This window comes from Lepidochelys kempii, chromosome 2 (assembly GCF_965140285.1).
Source record: "Lepidochelys kempii isolate rLepKem1 chromosome 2, rLepKem1.hap1, whole genome shotgun sequence".
Taxonomy (NCBI): domain Eukaryota; kingdom Metazoa; phylum Chordata; order Testudines; family Cheloniidae; genus Lepidochelys; species Lepidochelys kempii.
In genome coordinates, this window is record NC_136381.1 from 41,362,658 (window position 1) to 41,389,554 (window position 26,897).

At 42.3% G+C, this 26,897-nt stretch overlaps 1 protein-coding gene across 1 annotated transcript in view; it reads right to left on the reverse strand.

Annotated features, from left to right (window-relative positions):
* LAPTM4B (lysosomal protein transmembrane 4 beta) overlaps positions 1 to 26,897 on the reverse strand; it is a 126,721-nt gene that overhangs the window by 84,311 nt on the left and 15,513 nt on the right. Inside the window, exon 2 of the mRNA XM_073330500.2 lies at positions 14,836 to 14,947. Coding sequence (XP_073186601.1) covers positions 14,836 to 14,947 — 112 coding nt within the window. The remainder of the gene's footprint in view (positions 1 to 14,835; positions 14,948 to 26,897) is intronic.

Consider the following 26,897-nt stretch of genomic DNA (forward strand, 5'->3'; position numbering starts at 1 on the left):
GTAAATTGCTGCATACATTAATCTCACTTATATCTTTATTACTTGCTATAAAGGTAATATTTATGTTTTTGCTTTATAACTGTAAAAAAAAAGTTTGCTCTGAAACTGTGCACTCAGTCAGGAGGGATCGTCTCCTGCCCATGAAGATGGCTATCAAAACACTAAAGGGACCACTGTGGGACATCACAAAGAACTTTGTTAATTACACCCTAGAGCCCATGAAGAGACTATGTGCAAAAGGGCTCGTCCCATCAGCCTGAATTCTGGAAGAAGGAAATAAAAATAGCTGACAAGAAAATTTTTCATCTCTTTGGCTGTTTGGACTCTCTCAGGGCTGAAGCTACGAAACAGAAGCAGAGATCTCCAGGGTCAACCTGGGTTATCCCTAATAGACATTCAGAGCTGACAGATTACTATCACTGTCACCTTTTAAAACCATAGACTAAGTCATTTGTGTACATATGCTTGCCTGCTTTAACCTTGTAATAACTAATAAATTGTAATAAATAATTTATGACTAGTTAATAAATCTTTAATTCATTTACTACAGGACTGGCTACAAGTATTGTCTTTGGTGAGAGATGTAAGGTATTAATTGACCTGGGGTAAGTGACTGGTTTCTTGGGCCTGGAAGCAACCTGGAGTATCTTGTGATCTTTGGTATATAGCAACCATCTATCACTAAGTCCAACTTTCCTGGGTGGCAAGCAAGAGGCTCAAGTGGACTGTCTGTGACTCCATGGTAAGACTGTTGTAGTGCTTTAGGAAGTCACACTTGTTACTGGGTTGGTGAAATTTAACTATAGAACATACAACCAGTTCGGGGTCTCTGCCCTGTTTCTTGACAGTACACCCTGAGGTTGGCATTCCTGTTTGTAAGCCACTCCAGACAGCATGACGACACATGCTACAGGAGTGCGACTTGGAGAGCACCAGTGCGCTCTATCTCCCCTGTGTAGACCCTCCTAGTATACATTGATGTAGACCTCTTTCCGACAGGACTATGTCAATGTGCCCTGTCAAGGTTCCTCCCCCACTCTGAACTCTAGGGTACAGATGTGGGGACCTGCATGAAAAACCTCCTAAGCTTATCTTTACCAGCTTAGGTCAAAACTTCCCCAAGGTACAAAATATTACACCTTGGACAGGCCGCTACCACCACCAAACTAATACTGGTTACTGGGGAAGAGCTGTTTGGACGCGTCCTTCCCCCCAAAATACTTCCCAAAACCTTGCACCCCACTTCCTGGACAAGGTTTGGTAAAAAGCCTCACCAATTTGTCTAGGTGACTACAGACCCAGACCCTTGGATCTTAAGAACAATGAACAATCCTCCCAACACTTGCACCCCCCCTTTCCTGGGAAATGTTGGATAGAAAGCCTCACCAATTTGCATAGGTGACCACAAACCCAAACCCTTGGATCTGAGAACAATGAAAAAGCATTCAGTGTTTTACAAGAAGACTTTTAATAAAAAATAGAAGTAAATAGAAATAAAGAAATCCCCCCTGTAAAATCAGGATGGTATATATCTTACAGGGTAATTAGATTCAAAAACATAGAGAACCCCTCTAGGCAAAACCTTAAGTTACAAAAAAGATACACAGACAGAAATAGTTATTCTATTCAGCACAATTCTTTTCTCAGCCATTTAAAGAAATCATAATCTAACACATACCTAGCTAGATTACTTACTAAAAGTTCTAAGACTCCATTCCTGTTCTGTCCCTGGCAAGCGCAGCATACAGACAGACACAGACCCTTTGTTTCTCTCCCTCCTCCCAGCTTTTGAAAGTATCTTGTCTCCTCATTGGTCATTTTGGTCAGGTGCCAGCGAGGTTACCTTTAGCTTCTTAACCCTTTACAGGTGAGAGGAGCTTTCCCCTGGCCAGGAGGGATTTCAAAGGGGTTTACCCTTCCCTTTATATTTATGACATGCCCTAAGGAACATTTTGTGTGTGCCAGCAGGGTCCACACAGAGGACTTAGAGCACAACACACTGGTGCGTTCTACAGATCACACCCCATAGTCCAGACTCTGGCACAGCAATCATGCCAAGCCTCGCATGCAGATTAAGAACCACTTGGTCTGTTTAAGAGGCACTAGAGAGGCATAAGTGACAGAAAAAAGGTATTTGTCCAGGCGAGGGAAAATGGCACTGAAAAATGCTGGAGAGCAGATATCCCAGCCTGGCTAGCTGAAGAAAAGGAAATATCAATAAATAAAAGGGTGAATGTAAGTACTTACCAACATGGTTTTTAATTTCTATTTCAATTATTTTTCCTGAATGTGTCCAAAGTCAAGTGGCAGACCTGCCACATGAAATGAGTTTGACACCTCTGCTGTAGATATTATGGTTGCTAAAAGAGCCTTCCCAATGTGAAATGTGCATAGCCCATCCCATGATGGACAATGTACACATTAAAATACATAGGCCTTTAACGTATAGTGATGTTACAGAGAGGATGTGATCGATTTCATTTTCCTGAAGTGGAGGCTCAGCTTTCAAGAGTTGGGGGAACACTTGTTTAGTGAAGTATATTTTGCCTATGTTGAGGCACTAGCTAGTCTAAGAGCAATCAGCTCGTGACAAATGCAATCAAACTCAAAAACTGATTCCCCTCGGGCCAGGATTTTACCCAAGGAATTCAGATTCTGTTTTGCAACTCAAAGAAAGGATAGCCAGGCTAACATTGGTCTTGAAAAGAAATCAAAATGAATACACAGCTACCATCTTCCCTGTTTTTGTCATAATGAATACACCAAAACTCAAAAGGTCGCTGGCAACTTAAAGAAAAAGCACTTTATAAAACCAAGCAGAAGAGCCAGAGGCATCTTATAGCAGAAACAACAACTTTAAAAACCCTCATTCATAACAAAATCACCACACAAACTAAGATGTCAATGTATCTGATACACCTCTTATGAACACCAGAAGTTTGGGAAGAAACTACCCCCAAAAAAACCTGCGTTTGTGTGCGCGCGCGCAACGGAAAAGGCGGCACAAGTAGAATTGTTAGAAACGTGACATATTTTAAGGTTTTGATGGGAGTTGCAAGAGGATATCGGTCTTTTGCTTCCCTAATCCCAGACATTTTGATTCACTTTTTCACTTGCCCACCTTTAATACAGAAAGTTTAAATGTAAGATGGGGAATGTGTGGACATCGCATCCATTTTTCTGAGGCACTAGCAAATATTGGAAAGAAAGGAGAGGGAATAGGATATGCAGAGAACCCAACACCTAGAGATCTTGACTCATCCATGGGGTACATTTTATTTATAGAGATGCTGATTAACTCAAGAAGAAAAAAGCACCCATCAAAACACAGCTATGTTAAGTAGGAACCACAACCCTGCATTCCTCCTTTTGCCATTACCTTTGCTCATTTACACAAACTGCTCAGTACCATGACAGTGAATACATCACTTTAAAACTAAAAATGACTTTGAGCAAACTTGGTATGAGTACACTAACTAAGGAAAGGGATTGGTTTAGACTTGGTGGCATTAGTGCTCCTCACCTGTGCTGATCAAAGAAGAATTAGATCAGTCGCAGACTTTTGTTATTGAAATTCTTCAGTCTGGGTCCAGCAGTGTCCATGTCCCAGGACAAGCTCTTACCCATCCCCTGCCCATTCACTTTATCCATTTTCAATTCTGTTGCAGGAAGGTCCAATGACCAGAGGTCAAGGTGTGGTCGTACAGTTTCTGCCAGCCTCGTCATCCCAGTGGGTGCCCCGGCTGCAGCCTTAAACTGCCCCCTCAGCACATGCTCAGATTGCTCCCCCAGAGGTGGACCCAATCCTACACATTCTATTGGGTCCTGACTCAAGGCCCTAAGGGTTTATCAAAACATCTGGCCCAGTTATTGAGCTACCCCAAATTATGTTTTCCCCTGGGTCACTTCCTACCAGTCTGGAGCTCCTCAGTTTCGGGCAAGACGGCCACTGGTTTAGGAGGATAATCCTTGGTGTCTCAGCCTCCTGTTCAATCTCTTTTAGCTCCCAAAGAATGGAGAATCCAAATCCTAGAGCAACCTTCACAAAGTTGCTGCCACTTCTGACACAGCTCTCAGCATCAGCCTTGCTTCCTGGTGCAGCAAACAGCACCTTCCCCTTCTCGGGCCAACCAGGGTCCTTTTAAACCATCCCTCTGCTCGGAGCATGCCCTGCACCTGTTGACGGGTGGAGTCATCCTTGCCCAGTATTGCTCTACTCCCAGCCCTGGTTCATTGTGGGGCCTGTAGACCCCATCACAAAGACCAATCACTCATTCATTGTTTTGAGCAGAAATTGTTTTTAGTTTTAATTTATGACTGACATAGCACTGTGATAGGACTTGTTCTACTAGTGACATCAGTGTCATTTCAATGCCAGAATCTCAGAAACTGCTATGAAATGTGACACTTCTGCTTTGATCTGATGTGCTTGCGCTCTCTCTCTAGCTACATCAAGCCCTAGTTGGCTCATTCAGGCTCTTTTTTATTCAAAAGCCCATCAGCACTTTTGAGTTGTCAGCTTAAATTAATTAGAACTGAAACTAGATATTTAGCATACTAACAAGTACCCTTGAGTGCTCTTTCATAGTAACTAATCATGCAATGCATTCTATTGTGTTAGTGATTATCAGCTGAGATGTACTGGTACTGTTTCTGTGTCATATTTATTATTGCCTAAAGTAGATTTTTGAAGCACTTTTTTATACAAGCAGTAAGAGACCCAATCAGTGCATTTTAAACTAAACCTCCTTAATTTTTGAAGTTAGATCGTATTTTTCTGATTGTCTTTACTTCCTGTTTTAGGGAGAAGACACAGCTGATGTTATTGAGGACTGCTGACACATATTCAGCCTAATTCATCCAGAGAGTCTGCAACTTGATCAGTCCTGGGAATGAGACCAGGAGTGGGAATGAGACCAGGAGTGGGAATGAGAAAGAAAATTGGAGGACAGCACCTGCAGGAAGCAAAGGCAGGCGCTCCCCCTAAGACTGGAGCTTCCTTCAGGGTCCTGAATGCAGTAATCATCCCACTTGCTCTCCTGGTCTTACTACCTATCTCACTCACAGGATTGCTTACCCTGAAGATGGGTGAAAAAGTCTGAGAGTGGCAGATAGTGCTACAGGTGTAGGGAACAAGGAGAAGTAAATAGATGATGGAAGCTAACATGGAAAATCTCAAGTCCTTGAGCTTGGATCCAACACAGCCACTGAGAACTTTAATCTACTGTCTCTTCACCTGCTGGAGTCCTAGACCTCATCCCTGGCTCACAGCTAAGGGTGACTCCTGACATCAAAAGCAGTATCCCTTTCTTCCAAGCTCTCAGGGTGAACTGTGTGCATCTCCTGCACAGCTGCTCTCTGTCATGACAGACCCACTGCTTGGAAGTTGCCCAAGGTTATGCACAGAGCATCACTGAAAGAAGGAAGAAAAAATAGTAAGAGAACATGAAGGATAGGGATGTTGGTTTTTTTCTTTAAACCAAGTCTGGTTATTTACTTCAGCTAATATTACTATTTTGAAGCCATTTAAACAGTTTTCTGCTGTTCTCATCTTAACTTAGACATGTAAACATTTTGGGGCAGAGACATGGGTGAAGTCATGGCCTCACTGAAATCAATGGCAAAACTCCCATTTACTTCTATCGAGTCTGGATTTCACCCTCCATCTTCATTGACTTTGTAAAGTATCATGTACATATATGGCACTGTATAAGTAACAAATACATAAATAAATAACAGTTATAAATAAAAACAACAGACAATACTAGTAACCAGACAGGAGAAGCAACACAGCTGTTGCACTATTAACATGTCAGGGTCATGGTCTATGGAAATATACAAACTGAGCAGGAGTCTCAAGTTAAGCCAATAAAACCCTCTGGAATTTCAGGTTTATTTACAGTTATTTCCATTCCCTGTATGCAGCGTATCAGACTTTCAAAACCCAAACAAGTACACAGGGCAGCTCTCACGTCTCCAGCTGATCTAGTTTGCATATTCTTATCTATTCACAGGGTCCCTAAAAATAGGGGTGCTTCTCTCGAGGGCTCAGTCTACTGAACCAAGCAGTGCCAATGTCAAGGGCAAACAGGAGGCTTCACGTTTTCCCTCAGGCACCTTTAGCTTAGGGATGTGTGTGAGAGGTACAGACTGCCAAGTTACGTGCTCTGGTACCTTCCCAGCATGCCTGCCTTGGCAGTTCCTTTGCCATTATGTCCCTTTCCTGTCTCCAAAATGGAAAGGAGAAACATCACCCTCAATTAGCCACGAAAACCCCACCTTCCCCCCCCATTCACTTCAGACCCTCGAGAACGCAATAGTCCTTCACAATCCTGCAGTTTATAAATGTTTCCTCTATTCATTGGGAGCACCTATGTTATACTGATGTTTATAAAGTTAGAACGTTTGAAGAAACTGTGTCCTGAGTGCGATGGGAATTTTCTCAACTACTGTTAATGCAAGTCTGAAAGTGCTCCATAAGCCACACTTACTCCCACCTACAAATACAAAAAGATACAATCCTAGTCTCATTGACTTCAATGACAACTCTCCCTGACTTCAATAGAGCCAGGATTTCATCCATCATGACTAATCGTGGACAGGTTTGTGTCTACCTGAAACTTTAAGGCCTGATTTTCAGTGACTTGGCTTCTGTTTTGGGAGGCATGGAACAACAATTTTGCACCCACAACTTGTGCCTGCAATAGAATGTGGTCTCAAATACTAATAATTAGAAGCCTATTATACTTCTACCTAGAATTCATTGCCAGCAAAACAAAAAACAAAAAAAAACCCCAAAAAAACAAAAACAAAAAAAACACCCCACTCAAGTAGGCAATGATTTTGGAATGCAAAATTTTACTCAAAAAAAACAGGTTGGTTGAAACCCAACAGAACATAAGGCCCTAAAAAACATGACAATTGATTAATTTTGTAGTTTTCAAACATATTATGTATTGTGCATGTTTTGCATATGAAACATGCAAAAAATATATAAAACATTTCTTTTGAACAAGACCAGTAAAAAAGGGCAAGGTGTGATGAGAATATTAATGTGAACATTTGCCTGCGTACTTTATCTCAAACAGAAAATACCAAGGTTTAAACAATCCTAGTCATAAATTTAAAAAACCCTCTCTCTGAACAGAGATTGAAAGTAATTTGAATAGCAAATTAATTAAATTAGCCGCCTGTACTTCATAAAGCATGAAAATCAAGCAAGCAAATGATCAGAATGAAAGGAGAATTCTCAAGGTCCATTTGTAATTAGGAACCATTTCACTTTCAGTTATTCTCAAATGGATGTGAGGTTACTCAGACTACAAGCCATCCTTTACTCTTTTAGACTTCATCTCTGAAGGCCACAGAGAAAACAGGATTTTCAAATCAAGATAGAAATCCCAAATGTAGTTGGTCTGACAGCTACAGTATTACAAAATAGAATTACTATTTTAAAGCCTCCAGCACTGGCAGACCTCTAATGTCAGCTATATAAAACCCACACTGATAGCAATCATTGCAAGGTTAATCTCCAAGAATTAGGACAGGACAGTCAGTATTAGTATGTCAGTTTCAGCTAGGTTCCATTTGAATCTGTTATAGCCCTTACTATCTTACACCCAATCATATAAAAAGATTGATAGATAAGATTTTTTCCAATCAAAACACATTAAAAAAGTAATAAGCCCCATATATTTAAATTTTTGGCGTATGAACCTTAAAGAATGTGTGAAAATAAACATCATTTTGATATGTCATTTGAAGTGACACAATAGAGGCTCTGATGCAAGCTCTCTAATTTTCACATTCAGAGACACTGAAGTCAATGGGAAAATTCCTGTGGAATTCAACCAGAGCAATGCAAGGGCCTAGGACTTTTACTATAAGCACTTGTGTTACAATATATACACATTGTCCCACCTGCTTAGTGTATGAAAACAGCTTCCTCCATATTCCAGTGAAGTGTTTAGTGTAATAGTCAATCACTTAGATCCAGAATATTGTTTTATGAATCAGCAGGAAAGTAGCTACAGAAATATGGATACATAGATCTTAGTTTTAAAACTATCACTTAAGCTAAGAAGATTTCCTATCAACTATTTAAAAATTAATTTTTAAAAACTCACAAATATTAATGGAGGGGAAAAAGTATTTTCCCCCATGTGACAGGGTATATCAGATCCTCTGAGGCCCCCTGCTAGAGGCCTGGTGGCCCTGCCACACCCCGCCCCAGAAAAGGGCAGTGGAGAGGGTCCTCTAAGCTGCCTAGAGTAGCTGTGTGGGACACAGCCAACCAGGGCCCAGAAGGTCAGTATAAAAATAACTACAGGGCCAGAGTAAGTTCCAGTTCCTTGCTAGAGCTGGAGTATCATGGATGGTGTGTGGCTGGCTGAGGGAGCTGCAGGACCTCCAACCAGGAACTGCTGCCAGAAACCAGGGAGAGCAAGAAGGATCTCTGAGCTGGTTGAGGGGACTTGATCAGGACAAGGTCCTGAGGTAAAGGTGAAGATGGCGCAGTACCATAGGGAAGTGACCCAGGGAATTAGAGGAGCAGTGCAACTTAGATAAAGGGACACAGTGGACAGCTGCTATCTACAGGGTCCCTGGGCTGAGATCCGGAGTAGTGGGAGGTCCCAGATTCCCCCCAATGCCCTTTAGCCACTGGAGGAAGTGGCCTGGACATTGAGGCATTGCAGAGGGGGAACTGAACTACAGCGGTCCAACCGGAGAGCTGCAGCCAGAAAGGCCCTAAGAGGGCGAAGACTGTCACCAGGGAGGGAGCCATGGGGTACTGCTCTATCCCGGAGCAGGGACAACTTGTGGGAGATGTTACAGAGGGCACTGAGAGACACCCTTGTTGAACTTGTACCCTGGATGGGGTTTTGCTTTCATCACACGGAGTGAGACTCAGCTGGAAGGCTGAGTCACTGAAGACACATGACAAAGGGGGTGTGCGCAGGTACATGCACTTGGCCAAGGGGATGCTCGCAAAAGGTGAGTGAACCCTGTTACACCCCATAAGAGGATGGAAGGTTTTGGTAAAAGAAATGGATCTGTGACGGATCATGGGCCTCAAACCTGCACCTGTGGGTAGCCCAGCAGTACTCAGACCAATGCTCTAGCATGCAAAGGGCCCCACCTATAAAGTTCCTGATAGAGTGAAATGTCCAGTCCCACCAATTAGCTGGTAAGCTCTACTTAAACCAGAAAGCATCACAGGAAGTTGTCTGAGAAACTAGAGAAATCCTTGGCTGGTTGCTATTACAGACCCTGCGTACTTGCCAGACTCTGAGTCCTGCCTTTCTGCCTGTGCCTGGTTCCTGTCCTCCTTATCCCAGACCCCTATATTCCTGGTTCCTGCCACGCTCCAGCTCCCTGTTTCTGTGCCCTTCCCCAACCCCTGGCTTGGCATCTAACTCTGTCTCCAACTCTGATCTTTGATTTGGCACCTGACTCTGACCCCAGCTCTGGTCCCAGGTGCCTCATTCTAACCATTAGGCATGACCACCCACACCCAGTCCCTACAGCTTGCTCATACCACTATCAACTTCCAAGTCAGCCCACCAGAGGTTGGACCCAGTGGTATTTGCCATACCCTGCATGTGCAGTTAGATATCTGAGCATTGCTGGTGCAGAACATGCAGCTGGCCACTGAGGATCAGGCATTGTGGGAGCAAGACCATCAACGTCACATGTAAAACGCTGTGAGCCTGTCTGGCTGTGCTGTCACCTGAGCTGGGACCTGCTATCCATCTGCCAAAGTGTTCTGATGGGAGCCACTCCAAATTTCGAGGCTTCATGAAACCATGCTGGCCCTTGTTTTTGCTTCAACCACAAATGTACGCTCCTGGCCATACCAAGTTAGGCTTGGTAGTCAGCCTGCTGACAGGGGAGGTGTTTAACTGGGTCTCTCTCCTGTTGGAGGCCAACAGTCCAGTTCTATCTAACTAGGATGCCATGCCTTCTAGGGGGCAATATCCACAGTCTTCAATGACCCCAACCACGCCCCCCCACTGAAACTCCACAGGGGTTGGGCACAGACACCTTCTACACAGCTCACTTCCAGCAGCTCGGATTGGACATGGAATGGAATGAGGGGGCCCAGTTATGTCAGTTTCGATGGAGCTTGCAGGACAAGGTTAAGGATGAACTTGAGACCCTAGCGTGTCTGGACATCTTCACAGATCTTGTTATCCATATTGACAATCACCTACATAAACGACAGGAAGAAATGAGAGGGGTGTCACAACTGCTTCACCAGCTGCAGACAGACCTGACCCACCAGCATTTCGCCCCTGGAGAGAGAGCATGCTGGCAAAGCCTTAATACATGTTACTACTATGGGGAACCGGGCCACGCTATCTCCAGTTGCCCCCAAGGAACCCAGGAAACAGTCCAGGGCTGGTGAAGGGGGGCTAGCCTGAGCATCCCAACAGAGTATCCCCCTAAAACCCAAACTGAGGTCCCCATGGAAGCACACGCTGGCTCCCGTTGACTGGTACTGCACCTGCAAGTACCAGTCAAGTTATGAATCCTGGAGCCTCTCCAACCACTCCCTCTGCGACTCTCATGCAGTAGACACCTTTAACAATGCAGAAGCAGCCTAGACACTACAGATTCCTCTGTGGCCCAAGACCATTCCAGACCTGGTAGAGACCATCGACGAGCCGCTGTTATCCTCCACACCAGTGGCCGCAGGAACTGTTCCTCTCAAAGTAACTAACCAAGGGCATCAAATGACCCTACAGTTCAGTGCCAGCCATTCCCTGCACTTCCCTCTGATCCTGGGTAACCTGTGGTTGTCCCGCCACAACCCCCTTAACAGCTGGTGCAAACTAAAAATTGAATTTCTCTCAGAATTCTGCCCCCAGCACTGCTTGCCCCCAAAGGTCACACGGGGTAGCTGGCCCAGCAGAGATGCTGGCTAATTCTGGTCCTTCACTTCATCCAAATACAGTGACTACAAATGTCTTTGAAAAAAAAAAAAACACAAACACCTTGCCCCTGCACAGGGACTATGACTGCCCAATCGAGCTATAACCAGGGGTCAACACTCCGTTTGAGTGGATATATGCCATGTCAGAGCCCAAACCAGCCAAGCTGCGTACCTACTTTCAGGAGAACCTAGCCCAGGACTTTATTCATAAATTCTCTTTGCCTGTGGAGGCGCCAGTCTTCCTTGTTATAAAAGGATGGAAGCCTCTGACTACATGTGGACTATCGGACCCTACATCAGGGCACTAACAGAAACAGAGACCCATTATCACTAATCTCTGAGTCAATGGATCACATGAGCACCATCTGAGTATCCACAAAACTAGACCTCCAGAGGGCATACAACTTAGTACACGTTAGAGCTGGAGACAATGGAAGACAGCCTTTTATGTTATGGTCACTTCATATATCTCATGATGCCATTTGGTTTGATGAATGTACCCACAACATTCCAGCAATTTATTAATGAGGTATTCTAGGACATTCTGGGCCAATACATGGTAGCAAAACTGGATGATGTACTTATTCAGACAGTGCCGAACAAAATATGCACATCCGTTCCATCCTGAAGCAGCTATGCCAACAAGGCCTCTATGCTAAGCTAGAAAAATGTGCCTTTGATCAGTTCTCCATAGGATGAACCCGAGGAATTTTATCTCCTGCCAGTATCGAAATGGACCTGTGCAAGGTAAACGCAGTCCTTGAGTAGGTGGCGTCATGGAACGTTTGCAAACTAAGTCTTCTGAGGTTTGCAAACTTCTATCGGTAGTTCATCCCAAAGTTCTCGGAGCAGATTGCCCCTTTTGCTGCCATGCTCTGCAAAACCACCAAGTTCCTCTGCTCTCCCTAGGCATATCAGGCCTTCAAGAATTAAAACTGACATTTTCCACCATTCCCATATTGGTCCACCCCAACACCTCACACATCGTTATCACTGAAGTGGAGACTTCCAGCTGGGAAATCAGAGTGCTATCCCCAAAGCATAGTGCTCAACAACTGCTACATTTGTGTGCCTTCTCTTCCAGGAAAAACACACCTGAAGAACAAATTAAGACCACCTTGTTGCCACTGCCTAGAAGCGTCCCAGTATCCTGTCCAGGTATATACCAATAAGAACCTTGAATATCTGTGTAAGGCCAAGGCCCTTAACCAGCAACAACTTCAATGGGCCTTATTCTTTTTGCTCTTTGGTTTCACAATCTCCTGTCATCCAGGAACCAAAAATAGCAAAGCTAATGCTTTGTCCAGGAAGGGTGAATATTACATTGGCCTAAAGGACTCTAAACCTAAGGACTAAAAATGTTTGTATCCTCAAGCCTCATAACTTTCTGACTGTGGCTCCCTGCCAAGATCTGTTCATTATACAATCAGCCTCAGAACACAAGATCCCTGTAGTCAAACAGAAGCCATAAGTAGGGAACCCCAATGTCCAAGATGGGGTAACTTACATAAAAGGCATATGTTCCTCCCCGGGCTTCCAAGAATAACAACCCTACAAGTATGTCATGACCTCTCCCCCTTCCCCCGTGGCAGGACATTTTGGCTCCTTTAAAACTCAGTCCCTCGTCTCTTCTGGTGGCCTCAAGTGCAGGCTACAGTTCAGGCTTACATGGCCTCTTGCAAAGTATGTGCCCGCTCCAAGGAGTCACGCAATAAATCCCTTGGACTCCTGCATTCCCTTTAGACTCCATCAGGCCCTTGGACAGTCATCACCTTAGATTTTGTAGAAGAACTACCTAAGTCCAATGGGTTCACAAACTACCCTCATCTCAAGAAACTCCCTGGCACTGGGTGGAGAAAGTTGTCGTCCACTATGGCCTTCCAGAGTAAATAGTTTCTGACTGCGGTGCACAATTTATCTACTGCTTTTGGAAAGAAGCTTTCCGGATGTTTGGCATCTGCTTCTGCCTCTTCTCCTTTGCCCTCAGACAAACTGTCAAGAGGAGAGAACCAAGATGATCCTGGAGTGCTATCTTCGATGCTTCATAAACTTCCACCAGAACAATTGATTCTTGCTTCTATATCAGGCAGACTTTGTATACAATAACTCATAACATGCATCTACACAGCAAAGCCCTTTTCTCTTGAACTATGGGTTCCACCTTGGTTTTCCCTGGAGCTACCCACCACTTCCCACAACCACCAACCCTGGACTGGATATAACAGATGCATTGAACCCAAGACGACTTGAAAGTTTACTTGGAGGATGCCAAGAAGAGCTACAAACCATATGTAGACTACCGACGACAGGAGGGGCCGGCCCTTTCAGTAGGCCAGAAGGCATGGCTCTCAACAAAAAACCTACATGTCAAGAGGCCATCTATGAATTGATGTTCCTTGGCTCCTACTGAGTTTGCTGGCAAATTAGCCCAATCACTTTTGAATTCTATTCACCCCGTTCTCTCTGCATATACCCAGTTATTGATATATCACTCCTGAAGTCCTGCATTCAGGACCCATTCCCCTCACCGCTCCCACCCACCACCACCCTGCTGTTACATGTTCAAGACCATGATGAGTATATTGTCCATGAAATCCTTGATGCCAGAATCAGATGGGATAGACTCTGGTATTTTGTGAACTGGGAAGGCTACAGTCCTTAAGAATGCTCCTGGGAACTGGCAGAGAATGTCCATGTTGCTGACCTGGTAAATGCCTTCCATGAAAGCCACCCTGAAAAACCTAGCCCACTACTTCCCTGAGGGGGAGGTGATGTGAGGGATCATGGGCCTCAAACCCAGGCCCACAGTTCCCCAGGCAGTGCTCAGACCATGGCCACCACTCAGCAGCTCACATGAATGGCTGAAGGGGGCCAGCAGAGCTCTAGCTTGCAAATGGCCCCATCCACGAAGCTCCTCATTTGGGGAGATGTCCAGCCCCACCACTTAGCTGAGAAGCTGTACTTAAACCAGAAAGAGTCACAGAAAGTTGGCTGAACAACTAGAGGATTTCTTGGCTGGCTGCTACTATGGACCTTTCCTGACTCCAGAGCCCTGGCTTCCTGCCTCCCACTCTGTTCCTGGTTCCTGTCCTCCTTATCCCAGACCCGTCTGTTCAGCTTTCCTGCCTCGCTCCAGGTCACTGTTCCTGTTCCCTACCTCTGCTTCTGCCTCTGGCTCTAATCTTTGATGTGGCACCTGACCCTGAATGCGATCCCAGGCTCCTGATTCTAACCATTAGGCATGACCACTCATGCCCCAGTCCCTACAGGATCCTGAATTCAATGGAAGTTTTGCCATAACCTTCAGTGGGAGAAAGAAAGTCCTAAGTTACCACTAATCAATGAATTTTGTGCCATTTATTAGCCATGAGAGAGATACTAAAAGTTTCTGAGAAAAGACAAGGACTCCTGCTTCTGTAGCTCCATGCAAATGTATTATAAATATAATAATCTCAGAACCAGTACTATTCATATCCTTATTTACTTTTTTTTTTAAGTGCTAATGAACGTGCTGATTTGCAGCTCTGTTGACTCTAGTCCTCCCTCTGTTCACCTCAGAGCGGCTACCTCACAGCCAATGGTAGTGCAGGCTTTTCCACACACCCTAATAAGCCACACCACTATTCTGGAGGGATCTCTGCTAGATGTGAAGGGGTAGTTTGTCTCTGTACCCATTCAGTTAACAGGCAATTGGATGAGACTACTGAAAATATAAACAATCAGTTCCAGTGTGGTGGTGGTTTTGTGCCATAGATATGCCTTTTGCAATAAAAGCCAAACTGCTAGGATACTGTAGTGAAGCAATGTTTAGGAGACATAACCATTACCAGACTGCCTAAAAAATACTACTGCTTCAGAAACAGAAATGAAATACTGATAATTAAATGCTATATACTTACTGGCATCATCCATAAATTCAAATTCACCCCCTAAATCAGCACTTGGTAAGTGGTACTGATCAGGATCAGTCAGGGCACTCAGCAGGATCAGCAGTACCACTGAATTGATGATCTACAGAGAGGAGAAAGGGAAAGGTCAGGATGTGTAATTTCTTAGTGAAAATACCATAGAGTGGGATATGCTAACTGCTGCAGACAGTGTTCCTACTGTGAAATGCATTTAATTGCTTTCTATAAATGCCTTCAAATGCCATTTGAATAGATTGTATAGTTTTTCTTTGTACCAGAGCCCCAAATTACAGGATAATGACAAAACCCCATCAACCCCTTTTCCATTTGCCTCCCCGTTCCTTTAAAAAAAAGGAAAGAAAGAAACAAGTCACCCCTGACAAGACCACTCCATCTACCTCACTGATCCTGTTCTTTTGGATTATAAAGCATGATAATAATCTATTTATAGTTCATTCAGTTCCTGGAATTACAATTATTTTTAAAATCCTAACTGAGATTCTTATAACTGAACAGTCTCCAGTCACAAATTACTAATCTGGATAATGATAATAAGATGGAGTTGATGAGTGATGAGATCTCTTCCTGGCAAATTGCTAGGTGGCTATAGATGTGTTTGTCCACTGAAAGAGGCTAAATGAGGCTAACATTCAAGCCGATTCGCACTGGCTGCTAAAGCAGGAGCCTTAGGAGGAGCCCAGGGCAAGGACAGATTGTAATATTTGCTGCTGCATACGCTTCTGTCCCATGTGACTTTGAGAGATCAGTTCATGTATGCTGAAGAGTTCTGTGAACAGTAACACTTAAACTAGGTGTAATAACACAAGGCCAACCTAAGCAAAGGGAGGAAGAAATGGTTGTATGCAGGGTATGAAACATGAAGTATTAGAGAACTAAAAAGACTACCAAGGGTCAGATCGTCATACCTTTACATGTGATGAACAGAGCCTTAGACACCACTTTAAAGTGAGGGGAGAAAGTGAGTAAGAGCATCACAACCTGGCCCCCAAATGAAGAGTGTAAAAAATTATAAGACAGAGAAAGCATGATTCTTTTCTACTACTAAGGAGACAAATGGTCAATGACCTACTTTTTTTAAACTTAGTTATTTTAACAATATAATGGAATTCACATATTTGCTTCATGCTCTCTCACAGAAGGGTAGAGAACAGATGATAGAAACAAATATATACCACTCAAGAGGAGAAAAAAATACAGAAGAATTTAAGATGCATGTGGTACGCTATTAAAAGTATGAAAGCATCATCCTTTTGTATGGATGTATTGAAAGATTTTTGGAATACTGTTAGAGAGCACTCTTTTCTCCATTTGGAAACATTCAGATTTCACATATGGTGGAACCCCCCTTTGTGACTCCCTAACACAGCACAGTAGGTACCAATCAATACATGGTTAATTGCCTAATCAAAAGTCTATTTAACTCAGTGAGAATCTTTCCATTGACTTCAATGAGCTTTGAACCAGGTGCAAAGATTAGATTTGGTCTGATACTGAAATTTAATATACTTGTCTAATAACGGATTTTTGCAATACCTTCCAAAAAACACGTGTGATGAGTTGGACCCCCCTTTCCAGGGTCCCACTGAATCCACCTGTTCAACCAGCCTGGGCTCCCTCACTCTGTCCTGCTGTGCACACAGAGGTAGGGACACACCCAGCTGCAGAATCACAGTCTGCAATCAGCTCTGTGTGGGAAGATTCAGCTAGGGGAATTGTCCAGAACTCTGGTGCACACACCCTCTGGAGTGTAAACCCAAAATTATATTGTCTTGTGCTATAGAGAGAGCTATACAGCATAAGCCAGTGGTTCTCAAACTATTGTACTGGTGACCCCTTTCACATAACAAGCCTTTATGTGAAACCCCCCTCTTTTAAATTAAAAACACTTCTTTACATATTTAACACCACTATAAATGCTGGAGGCAAAGTGGGGTTCGGGGTGGAGGCTGACAGCTTGCAACCTCCCCATGTAATAACATCCCGGCCCCCAGTTTGAGAACCCCTGGCATAAGCTCATGAAATTCACTCCCTCCCTCAATGTGGAGGAAGATATGCACAACTTCTCCCCCCCCCCCATTATTAATTGCACAAACTGTTTTAGAATAAATAAAAACAAGTTTATTAACTACAAAAGGTAAATTTTTTTTACTGGCTACAAATAATTTCTCACCCTAAATGTTGTTTCAAGCAGGTTGCAGAGTTTCTTGAAGGTAAACTGCACTGCCTGCAGCATAAATCTCCAGGGATTCCTTTCACAGGCTGACCTTTCTCACCAAGGCTCAGCCCCTGCTGCTGCTGCCGCCGCTGCCGCCCCCTTCCCCAAGCTTAGTTCCTTTGTTTCTTCAGGTGTTTACAGCAGTCTTCTTCTTGGGCAGGAAGGCAGTGGAGAAGAGCCCAGATTAACTCACTCCCCGGCCTTAAATAGGATTTACAGATGGTGGGAATCCTTTGTTTCCCAGTTTTGACCCCCTTCCCATGGAAAAGTATCAGCATTTCAGGATGGTATTCTGTACCAGGTAACATTATCACATGACCCTGCAGTGTCAAAGCAGCATCCCAGGAAACTTCTCAGGAAGGAGGGATATTAGTATCTTCAAAGTCCTATTGTCCTTCCTAATGGCCCTTCCAGGCTGATTGCATACTGTCTGGCGGGCATTCCCCAAGTGTACACACAGTTGTAATTGTTACACAGTCAATATTCCTAACTTCAGATACAGGAGTGGTACATCCATACAAATTGGATAATTAATTACATTCAGTAAATCATAACCTTTCCAATGATACCTCACATGACCCATCTTGCATAAAACATCAGTTATTCCATATTCATATCATAACAATATTTCTAGGAAGAATATGGGGCGTAATGTCACAACATGATCTAGTAAAAGAATAAGAGAAGATTACACCACTTCGCTGGATTGGCAAACACAAGGCTGGTAATGAGCATGTGGAGAGAAATCCTCATCCCATGAAAGCCAACAGGAATTTTGTCATTCACCTCCGTGGGGCCAGGATTTCACCCGAGGTGTTTCATACTGTCCAGCTAATGCATAGTGTAATGAACAACAAAAATACTTAGATAGCATTTTTTCCTCAAACTGCTTCACAAACATTAAGTAACTAAGCCTCACGTTACTCCTGCGAGGCATATTATCCTCATTTTAAATATGGAGAAAGAGATATAGAAAGGTTATGTGATATGTTTGAAGTCAAAGCAAGTCAGTGTTAGGAACTAGGCTTAGAACCCAAGTCTCTGACTATGAAGCCAGTGCTTTAGCGATTAGACTGCACTGCTTCTTATGAATACAGCTCTACCCAGCAACTGCTGGGAAGAAGGTAGGAAGATGGGGAGACAGGTTTAAGGGGCCAAATTCAGCCCTCTTTGCTTTTGCCTCCAAAATGCCATAGGGAGACCACTGAATATATAGACCATTCCCCTAAATCTACATCCTGCCATGGCACACTCCTTTGTGGCTCTGGATGACTTGCACAGTATGAATTAGGTGAGTTTTTGAGGAGTGGGGAACAAAAGGTGGGCTCTGCTAAGCTGCCCATCCTGCACTGGCAGAAGGGGTGGCCTTGATTTGACTCCAGCTAATTTAGAGTAATGAAACCTTTGCCCCTTAACCATATGGTTAGACAGCCAGATACTAGGATACAATTGCAATGGATACCCTAGAAATACCTTAGACTAATTAGATAGAAAGATGAGATAGAGGACAGTCAAAACAATTACAGATCTTATCAAATACACTGATGTAAGAAAGAGGTTGTACCTTCTTAACTGAAGGATCTGGCTATTGAGAGTCCTCTCGCTAAACTCGAATATACCCTTCTACAAAACCTGGGAAAACAGACAGGCATTGCAACTTATCCGAATGTAATACAGAAGTGGGAACTGTCACAGCAAAGGGAAGCAAGTCTCAGAATAAAGGTCCTATCACTAAAAATGCCGCCCCACCACCAGCCCGCTCCCATTTAAACCAGGCAGCAATTAGCTCAGTGATCTCCGCCAATATCAGACAGCTTTGTACCACACAAGGAGAAAGGTGGTGTTAGCCAGGACCAAAACACCCTATGGCCTTATAGGTCAAAACTAAAGCTTCTAAATGAAGTTGCAAAGCACCTATTTAGCTACTTACATGGCCATCATCACCATAGTATCTGAGGCCTAGATATTTAAATGGATTTATGTGTTGCTCCAGTGAGTGCCTTGGAAGCCAAGGCAAGCAACCAGAAGGCAGTGCTGATCTGAGTGCACATATACTGTGTTAGTGGTGTGAAGCAACATTAGGAACTGTATTGTGCACAGGCTGAATGGTCTGAATAGATGTAGCCCTATGTAGACCACATTACAGCAATCTACTCTCAAGGAAATGACATATAGATAACTGTAGGGAACCCACAACTTTAATAAAAAGCTTATATCCACTTACCCAGGTGCAGATGGGGAAAAACAACCCACCCCCCAAAAAATCTTGACCACTGCTGTTAGCTGGCCATCCAGATACAGCTAGAGATCCAACAGATGTGACACCCGAGTTGTGATACAGGAAAATGAACAACTGGCACACTCCCACAACCGGAGAACTAAAATAATCTCTGCCATCTCTTCCACTTGTTTCTCCTCATGCAGAAGAGGAGGAGCCGAAGAATGGAAATGTTACAAAGTGCCTTTGGGGAAGATAGCAATTTCCCCAGCATTTCCTCATAAAAAGAGAAAAGAATTGATCTTCAATCCATGCAGGGCTCCATAGGCAGGTCCACAACACCTATGGTCAACGGAATCAAAGGACAGATCTAAAAGAATCAGAACAGACATCATCTATTGCCAGAAGGAGATTATTAACTAGTGCAATCCCCCTAACATAAAAAGGCCAAACCTCAAACTGAGAAGGACTGAAACCATCTGAGGAATCCAGATATTACTATAGCTACCTCACCACAACCTCCTCAATAACCTTTCCTAAATATGGGAAATTTTAGACACAGACAACTGGAGAGTTTGTCAGTTCCTATATGGTTTCTTACGTGGGGGGTCCAGTAATCACTTATAGCAAGCAACTTGCCTTCCAAAGAGAGGACAGTCAACTCTAAAAACATCCTCAACATCTTCCTGCTAGATTTCTCTAACCAGAGAAAAACACATTCTAATGCAGAGGCCATAGCTCTAACCAAGTCCAGCTCCTCTCATGTCTCAGGGAGTGACACCATCTAAAATTCAAGCAGAGAAAGCTGGTTTTCTCCTCCTCCTCCATAGATGATACTGCTACCATGGAAGCAGACATCTTGGCCTAAACCCAACTGATCTTATCTGCAGAGAAACTTGAGAACTCCTCAGATCAAGAAACATTCAGTGCCGTTACTAGCTCTTGGGAGCAGGGGCATCATTTTGTTGTATGCAGAGCTAGTAAAAAACAGTATTTCAATATAGTATTTAACAACATTTTTGAAAAACAAAATTTTCACCAAAAAAATCAAAATGACATGATTTTTTTCTTTTGTAATGAAAAAAATTCAAAATGAATTAAATGAAAAATTTTGTTTCCAACTGACAAATTTCATTTTGTTTTTTTGAAAACTGAAAAATTGTTCTTCAATTTAAAGTTAAGTTTGCTTCTCACCTCCTTTCTTCCCCTTTCTAAAATAATCTCCCCCACGCTTTTTCCCCCCACCACTTTCTCTCCCTCGTTTCCTTCTCCACCCCCTTGTTTCCAGTGCAGTACTGAGAGTTCTAACCAAACAAAATATCTCAATAAGAGGTTATAACCTGAGAAAAGGAAGGAATGTAAACACGGGAGAGAGGGGAGGAAAAAACCACCAAAAATTTTAGCATGAAACTAAACATTTTTAATTTCCAAAAAAACCCCAAAAACCACAAATGAAATTTTTCATTTAAAAACAAACTGAAAAATTTAGTTTCACTTGTTTCAAAAAAAATTTCATTGAAAATATGAAAACTTTCAAACAAAACAAAAATGTTAATGGAAAGGTTTTGTTTACATCAAAAAGGCATTTTTCATCAAAAAAGGTTTGATTAAAAGAGTTTTGACTACTTATAGTTATATATCTGTGAGCACAATAAGGATCTGATAAAGATCTCAACGCATTACAAATAAACTATAAGAAGAATCAGGGTTAACCAGTTTGTGCATGACTGATGCAATTCTGCAAAATGGAAGCTTATGGAGCTTCTATGATGGAAGTTAAATAAGCCAAAATTTTCTTCACTTCCTCACAGACCCTGCATGTTGATTTTACAAACTCTTTGTTGCAATCAGACTTGATATAGGAGTTCTCTCACTGATGAGCTATTTGTCATAGTTCATCCATGACCCATGGTGACTAGGAAGAGTTACACTGGGAAAAACGGTGTTTAGGAACCGTTGTATCAACAGGTGAGGACAAAAAGACTATGACAATGACATACCAGACCACTGATATAATTGCCTGTTGGCTGCATAGAATTCTTCCCCAATCATCGGAAACTAGTTTCCATCAGCCTCTGAGGGGAGACCATTAAAACATGTCTTTAGTCCTGATAGGAACGGAGCACCCCTAGCTCAAAACCAAAAGAGCTAACTAATGATCAGCCCATGAGTTAAACACTGAAAGCCATGAATATTAAAATAATTGTCTAGGATTATAATGGCTAAATAACCCTCTTCATACACACTCCTCCACCAGGTTTAGTCAATACTGAAACATTCATATAGTAAAATAAATCACTTTTAAATATGGGAATACTTATGTCCAATATTGATTATGTTCACTTCCAGTTCCAGCCCCTACAATTGTTCCCACAAACCCTCATTTAATACAAATGTACTGATAAAGGAATTCAGGAGAGGAAATCTTTGTTCAATGTATACTCTAAGCATTAAGATAAAATTACTAGATCTAATACACAAAATGTCCTTCCATCTTTCTGTTAAATGTTTTGGGGGTCTCTCCCCTTATATGTCTAAGTCCCACTGACATGGCTAATGGGAATTGCTTACACATAAGGAGAGAAGTAACGAGCCCTGTATGCTTGCAGTGCCATTTTTATGCTTGAACCCACGTGTACAATAACCTACTGTACATACTGTATTCTTGTTTTCAAATCTGATATGTAGTTGTATTTTTCCCAAGGAGATTAAATTGGAGGGTGATAAAGATATAGCAGTTGTTACAAAAGTCTGGAGGAAAAAACAAAACTGCTTCCCCCCCTCTCCTCAAGGGTGATCTATGCCTTAGATAAACTATATAAATGACAGGCGGATTTAGGAAGAAATATTTCAATAGAAGAATGGAGCAGATATGGCCAATAGCCAGTGGCCTACAAGTTAGTCAAGGAAGTCAAAGTGAAAATGCTGAAATACAGCCCAACACACAGCATGTAAAAAAACGTGAGATTGTTTGGCTACTTTTCTTATTCAGACATTTTCTGGCATTATTAAAAAAAAGAAACCAATAGTTAATTCTTTTTAATATAAATATAGATTTGCTTATCTTTGATCAGAAACTCATTATCAGATATGCTAACCAAAGAAATTCTATGCACAACTTAGGTTTGAAGAGTAAAAGTAATGATTAACAATGTACTGTCAATAGCCAGAAAGTGATATTGCTCCAGAAAGACTTATAATCGGGAAAGCTTGAGTTCAGAGGTGGGTGAAATTATTTGCAGAAATAGTTTGTCAAAAAATGCAGTTTTAGCAGACCTAGAGCTTTTTGGGAATTTGACTAAAATTCACTGAATAATTTCAGCCGAAACTTTTTCCCCCTCCCAAACTGGATTCACACCAGGACTTAGGCACCATTCACAAAACAGCCAGAGGAAAGGACGGAGGTACCTATTAAGTCATTTTCACTCACTGTCTCTGGCCTAATAACTATTCAAGTTATTTTACACAAAGTGGAACCGCTTCAACTGGAGAGACTGAGATCCACCCCAGAACATCCCCTAGCCCAGAGGTTAGAGTGCTCTATTGCAAGTTCAAATTGGAAATGCAAGTTCAAATCCCTACTCTGTATCATGCAGAGGGAGGAACTGAACCCAGATCTCCCACATCCCAGGTGAATTCCCTAATCACAGGGCTAAGGTTATAAAGGAGCTGCTACCTTCTGCTCTGGGTGCTTTGTGAATCTACTTTCCTTGCCTTTGCTTTTTATTTTAAAAATGCTCAGAAATGAAAGAAAACATTTTGTTTCACATTGAACAAAATATTTTGTCAACTTTTTTGATTTGCCAAATTTCTTCAGAACTTTCGGCTCAACCTAAACCGAATTCTTTTCCTCCCAGAACTGCCAGTGAACTGAAAAGTCAGTTATTTGCCCACCACTAGTTGAGTTGTCTGTCAGACTTTATTCCAACAGTGGGTAAACAGGAAGTTTTAGGACATGCAAAAAATCACCCTGCCTTCAGGAACAAGGTATGAATACCCACACACCCCCAGTTGTTCAAATATCTGAACCTCCAGGACTATATAAAAAAAGGACTCCTTGGATTTTGTGTCACCTTTCTTGTTCCCTCGCTATTCTATGTACAGTTTTATGTTGTTTCAATATATATGAACCTTATCAAATAAGATATTAATTGAGATGATAAAATTCCAGTGGAAGATGGGATCAATTCCAGGGATCAGAAAGAAATAGTAAAGATACCAATAGAGGCACAAACTTCATCTATTAACACCTAAGTAAACAAGCAAAGGATCATGACACACACTATTAGCATGAAATAGATTAAAAGGGGATGATTTGTAGTCCAAGACTGTTAACTGTATCCATCTCTGTATGCAAAACAAAATATGTCTGATTCTGATGAGGTTATATAAAGTATGTTAAGCCAGTGGCTCTCAACATTTCTAGACTACTGTACGCCTTTTGGGGGTCTGATTTGTCTTGAGTACCCCCCAAGTTTCACCTCACTTAAAATCTACTTGCTTGCAAAATCAGACATAAAAATACAAAAGTGTCACAGCACACAGCTAAGACACAGCCCTGTGATTGTGCATAATGGAAAATTAAGGCATAGCACTAAGAATCAGGAAAAGTGTATTGTACTCCTGACGCTACCACAGACTCACCCCATGAGCTGGAGCAAGTGACGTAGGCCCTGATTCAGCAGTCTCTCTCTATTCAGCAAAGCACATAAGCACATCCTTAATTTTGAGCATGTACTTAAGCCACCAGAGATTCACCTAAGCACTTGCTTAAAAATGTTTTATTAAACTGGAGGTTTATACTCTTGCCTCACCTTCCCTACCAAATGGGGATTCTTCCTTGCCTCAGAAGGGTGTTGCGAGTTATGCAGGTACTACAGTGATGAGCACCTAAGTATATAAAAAATAAACTACATTAATCTGGGTGGAGGAGGCAGGTAGAAAACTACGTAACAGTAATCTTGATTTTAGCTTTCACGTTATAATCCACATAGAATCTTTTTTAAGTATTTTTTTTTAAAAAGCATCGATAAAAGGGCATAATTACATAAGACACTCCTGGAGTTCAGGAAATCTTAGAATGCTGTGCCTCATACAATACTAATCTTCCAGACGAAAGAAGATATTTATGAATGAAGATGGTTCTGGCTGAGCAATGATTAATAGTGAAATACTATTTGAATTCTCTGTGTCAGACAAACCATTGTGCTACATGTTCTGAACATTACTTTTTTTAAAAAGTAAAATTATTAGGAAGCAAAATTATTTTATACATAATAATAGCTAACATAACCCAAAGGGCTTAATTTAGCATCCATCCATAGTAATTGTTGAAATGAGCTTCCCTATATATAAACATTTTAATAAAGCTGAGGACATTTTCAGGCAAACAAAAAAACTGAGTTAAGATGTTATGGTGGAAAATATCTATAGAATAGTTAAGAACTGATTGAACTACACTTTTGAACTCTAGTTCTTTCTAAAAAGAAACAACCCCCCAAAAAAAAAAACTAATTAAAAAGTCCAATCATATTTTATAACACCTTGATATTCAAAGTTATTGTGACACTTGGAGAAAGTCAGAAAACACAACCATACAGATCACCTGAACTATCTTAATTCTGTCCCCGCTCTCTCTACCCTTCCACCCCACACGTTCTGTGCAGCTTTTGGCACAGAAGGTTTTAATAAGAATTTGAAAGAGGACAGTTTGTACATTGAGAGGACACCTGACCACTTCAGCAGAACCGTGCTTTTAATTTCAAGTTTGATTTATATACTCTTTGGCTCCTTCACGGAATTAACAATGGGTCGGGAGACCTAAAGTTCTTTATCCTTTACAGGTAGAATTTTAGGTACATTCTTTGTCACTAGAAGAGGAAAGGAGAACGAAGTAATTTCATATTCTGATTCAAGTGAAAGCAAGAGGCCATTTTAGTTCTTGAACCAACCTAATTGTTGCGGGGTGCTCACCAACTGTCTGACCCTCGTCACAGAAACTATGGCAACAAAGAAGAGTAATTTAAGGGTCATCAGAGGACATGGAACCTGGGGGTGGGAAGCTGGCTAAAGTAGCAATGGACTAGAGTTAAGTAGGAGGTGGGAACAAGATAGGTCATTAAGCACTATCTGATAGTGTCAAGAAGCATCAAACCCTTCCTCTGGGATTTTTTTCTTTGGCAGGGAGAAATATGCATCCATGTTATCAACTGAGTTAGTGAAGGAGAAGGGGGCTTGTCAGCACACCAGACAACAGGGAATAAGACAGTAGGAAGAGAAAGGGTCTGGCTAACAGTCTCGCTTTCGAGGGGGTTGAGGTTAACATTTTCAGAAAGTGATCAGAGGACTAAAGTGAGGTAGAAGGCCTGACCTTTGGTGTTAGGGGAGAGTGGAAGCCTTCCATAGACCTACAAAGTAATTATTATTAGCCACAATAACAAATTTGTTTCAGTTTGGTGGAGGAAGGAGAATTGAAGAGCTAGCTAGTACTATGCTTCTAAGACATTTTACTATTAGAGAAACCAGGTCCAGCAAGATTACCTCTCCCTCTGAGATAGATGGACTCAGAGGATTTTCCTATGTTTTCCACTGAGGTTTATGCAATCAAAATAGGTTTGTCAGAACTAATGGGAGGTGGACGGCTCAGAGATAATAGGTATATCAGAGAATGTGTCACTCAACGGTTGAAAGTTCTGGGAAAAGCAGCTGCAATATAACCCATATGTTGACCTGACTGTCAGAGTAGATATTTCTTGTTGTTCTTTCTCTGTATACAGGCCATCTGGTTCATGCTGAATAAAACATATATCCTCTTTGGACCAAAGTAGCTGGAGCTGCTGTTCAGGACTGACTACACAGCAAGGCAGACATGGTAGTGATATACAAACTAATGAACTATATACAGAAGGTAGACCAGGTCCTCTTACTTAGGGCTCATCTAGATGAACAGTTAGTACATGGCACACAAATGTGCTGTAGCTTTACACCCCAGCTTGCCATGCACTAACTGTTCATCTAAACCAGCCCATATCCACTCTCACAAAAAAGAATAAGGTAAACAGAAAGGCAGTAATTTAAAGATGGATTAAAAGGGAAACCCTTTTCCTCCATGACACAGTTAGCCTGTCAAACTCATCATCACAAGATACTACTGAAGCCAAGGGCTTAGCACAGTGGTTTTCAAACTGTGGGGCATGCCCCCCTAGAGGGGGCATTGAGGAATGGTCAGGGGGACAAGCAATGATGCCAGGAAGCTCTGTCTTCAGCCCCACATGGTAGGGCTCAACGAGAGAGTGCCACATCCACCCCAACTCCCCTCTTTTTGTTTGGGTCAGGGGAGACACAACCAAAAATTGTAACACAAAGGAGTTGGAGGGGGTTAGCTCAAAAAGTTTGAAAGCCACTGGCTTAGTAGGATTCAAAAAAGGATTAGCTATATACATGGATAAATTATACATTTAGTTACATTACATAGCATTTTTTAAAGGCCATATTAACACTCATGCTTGAGGCCATATGCCAACCTTTAACTAACAGGGAGTTTGGACAAGACTTTCCCCATACACAAGTTATTCTATACTTCTCCACTATGGGGTTGCT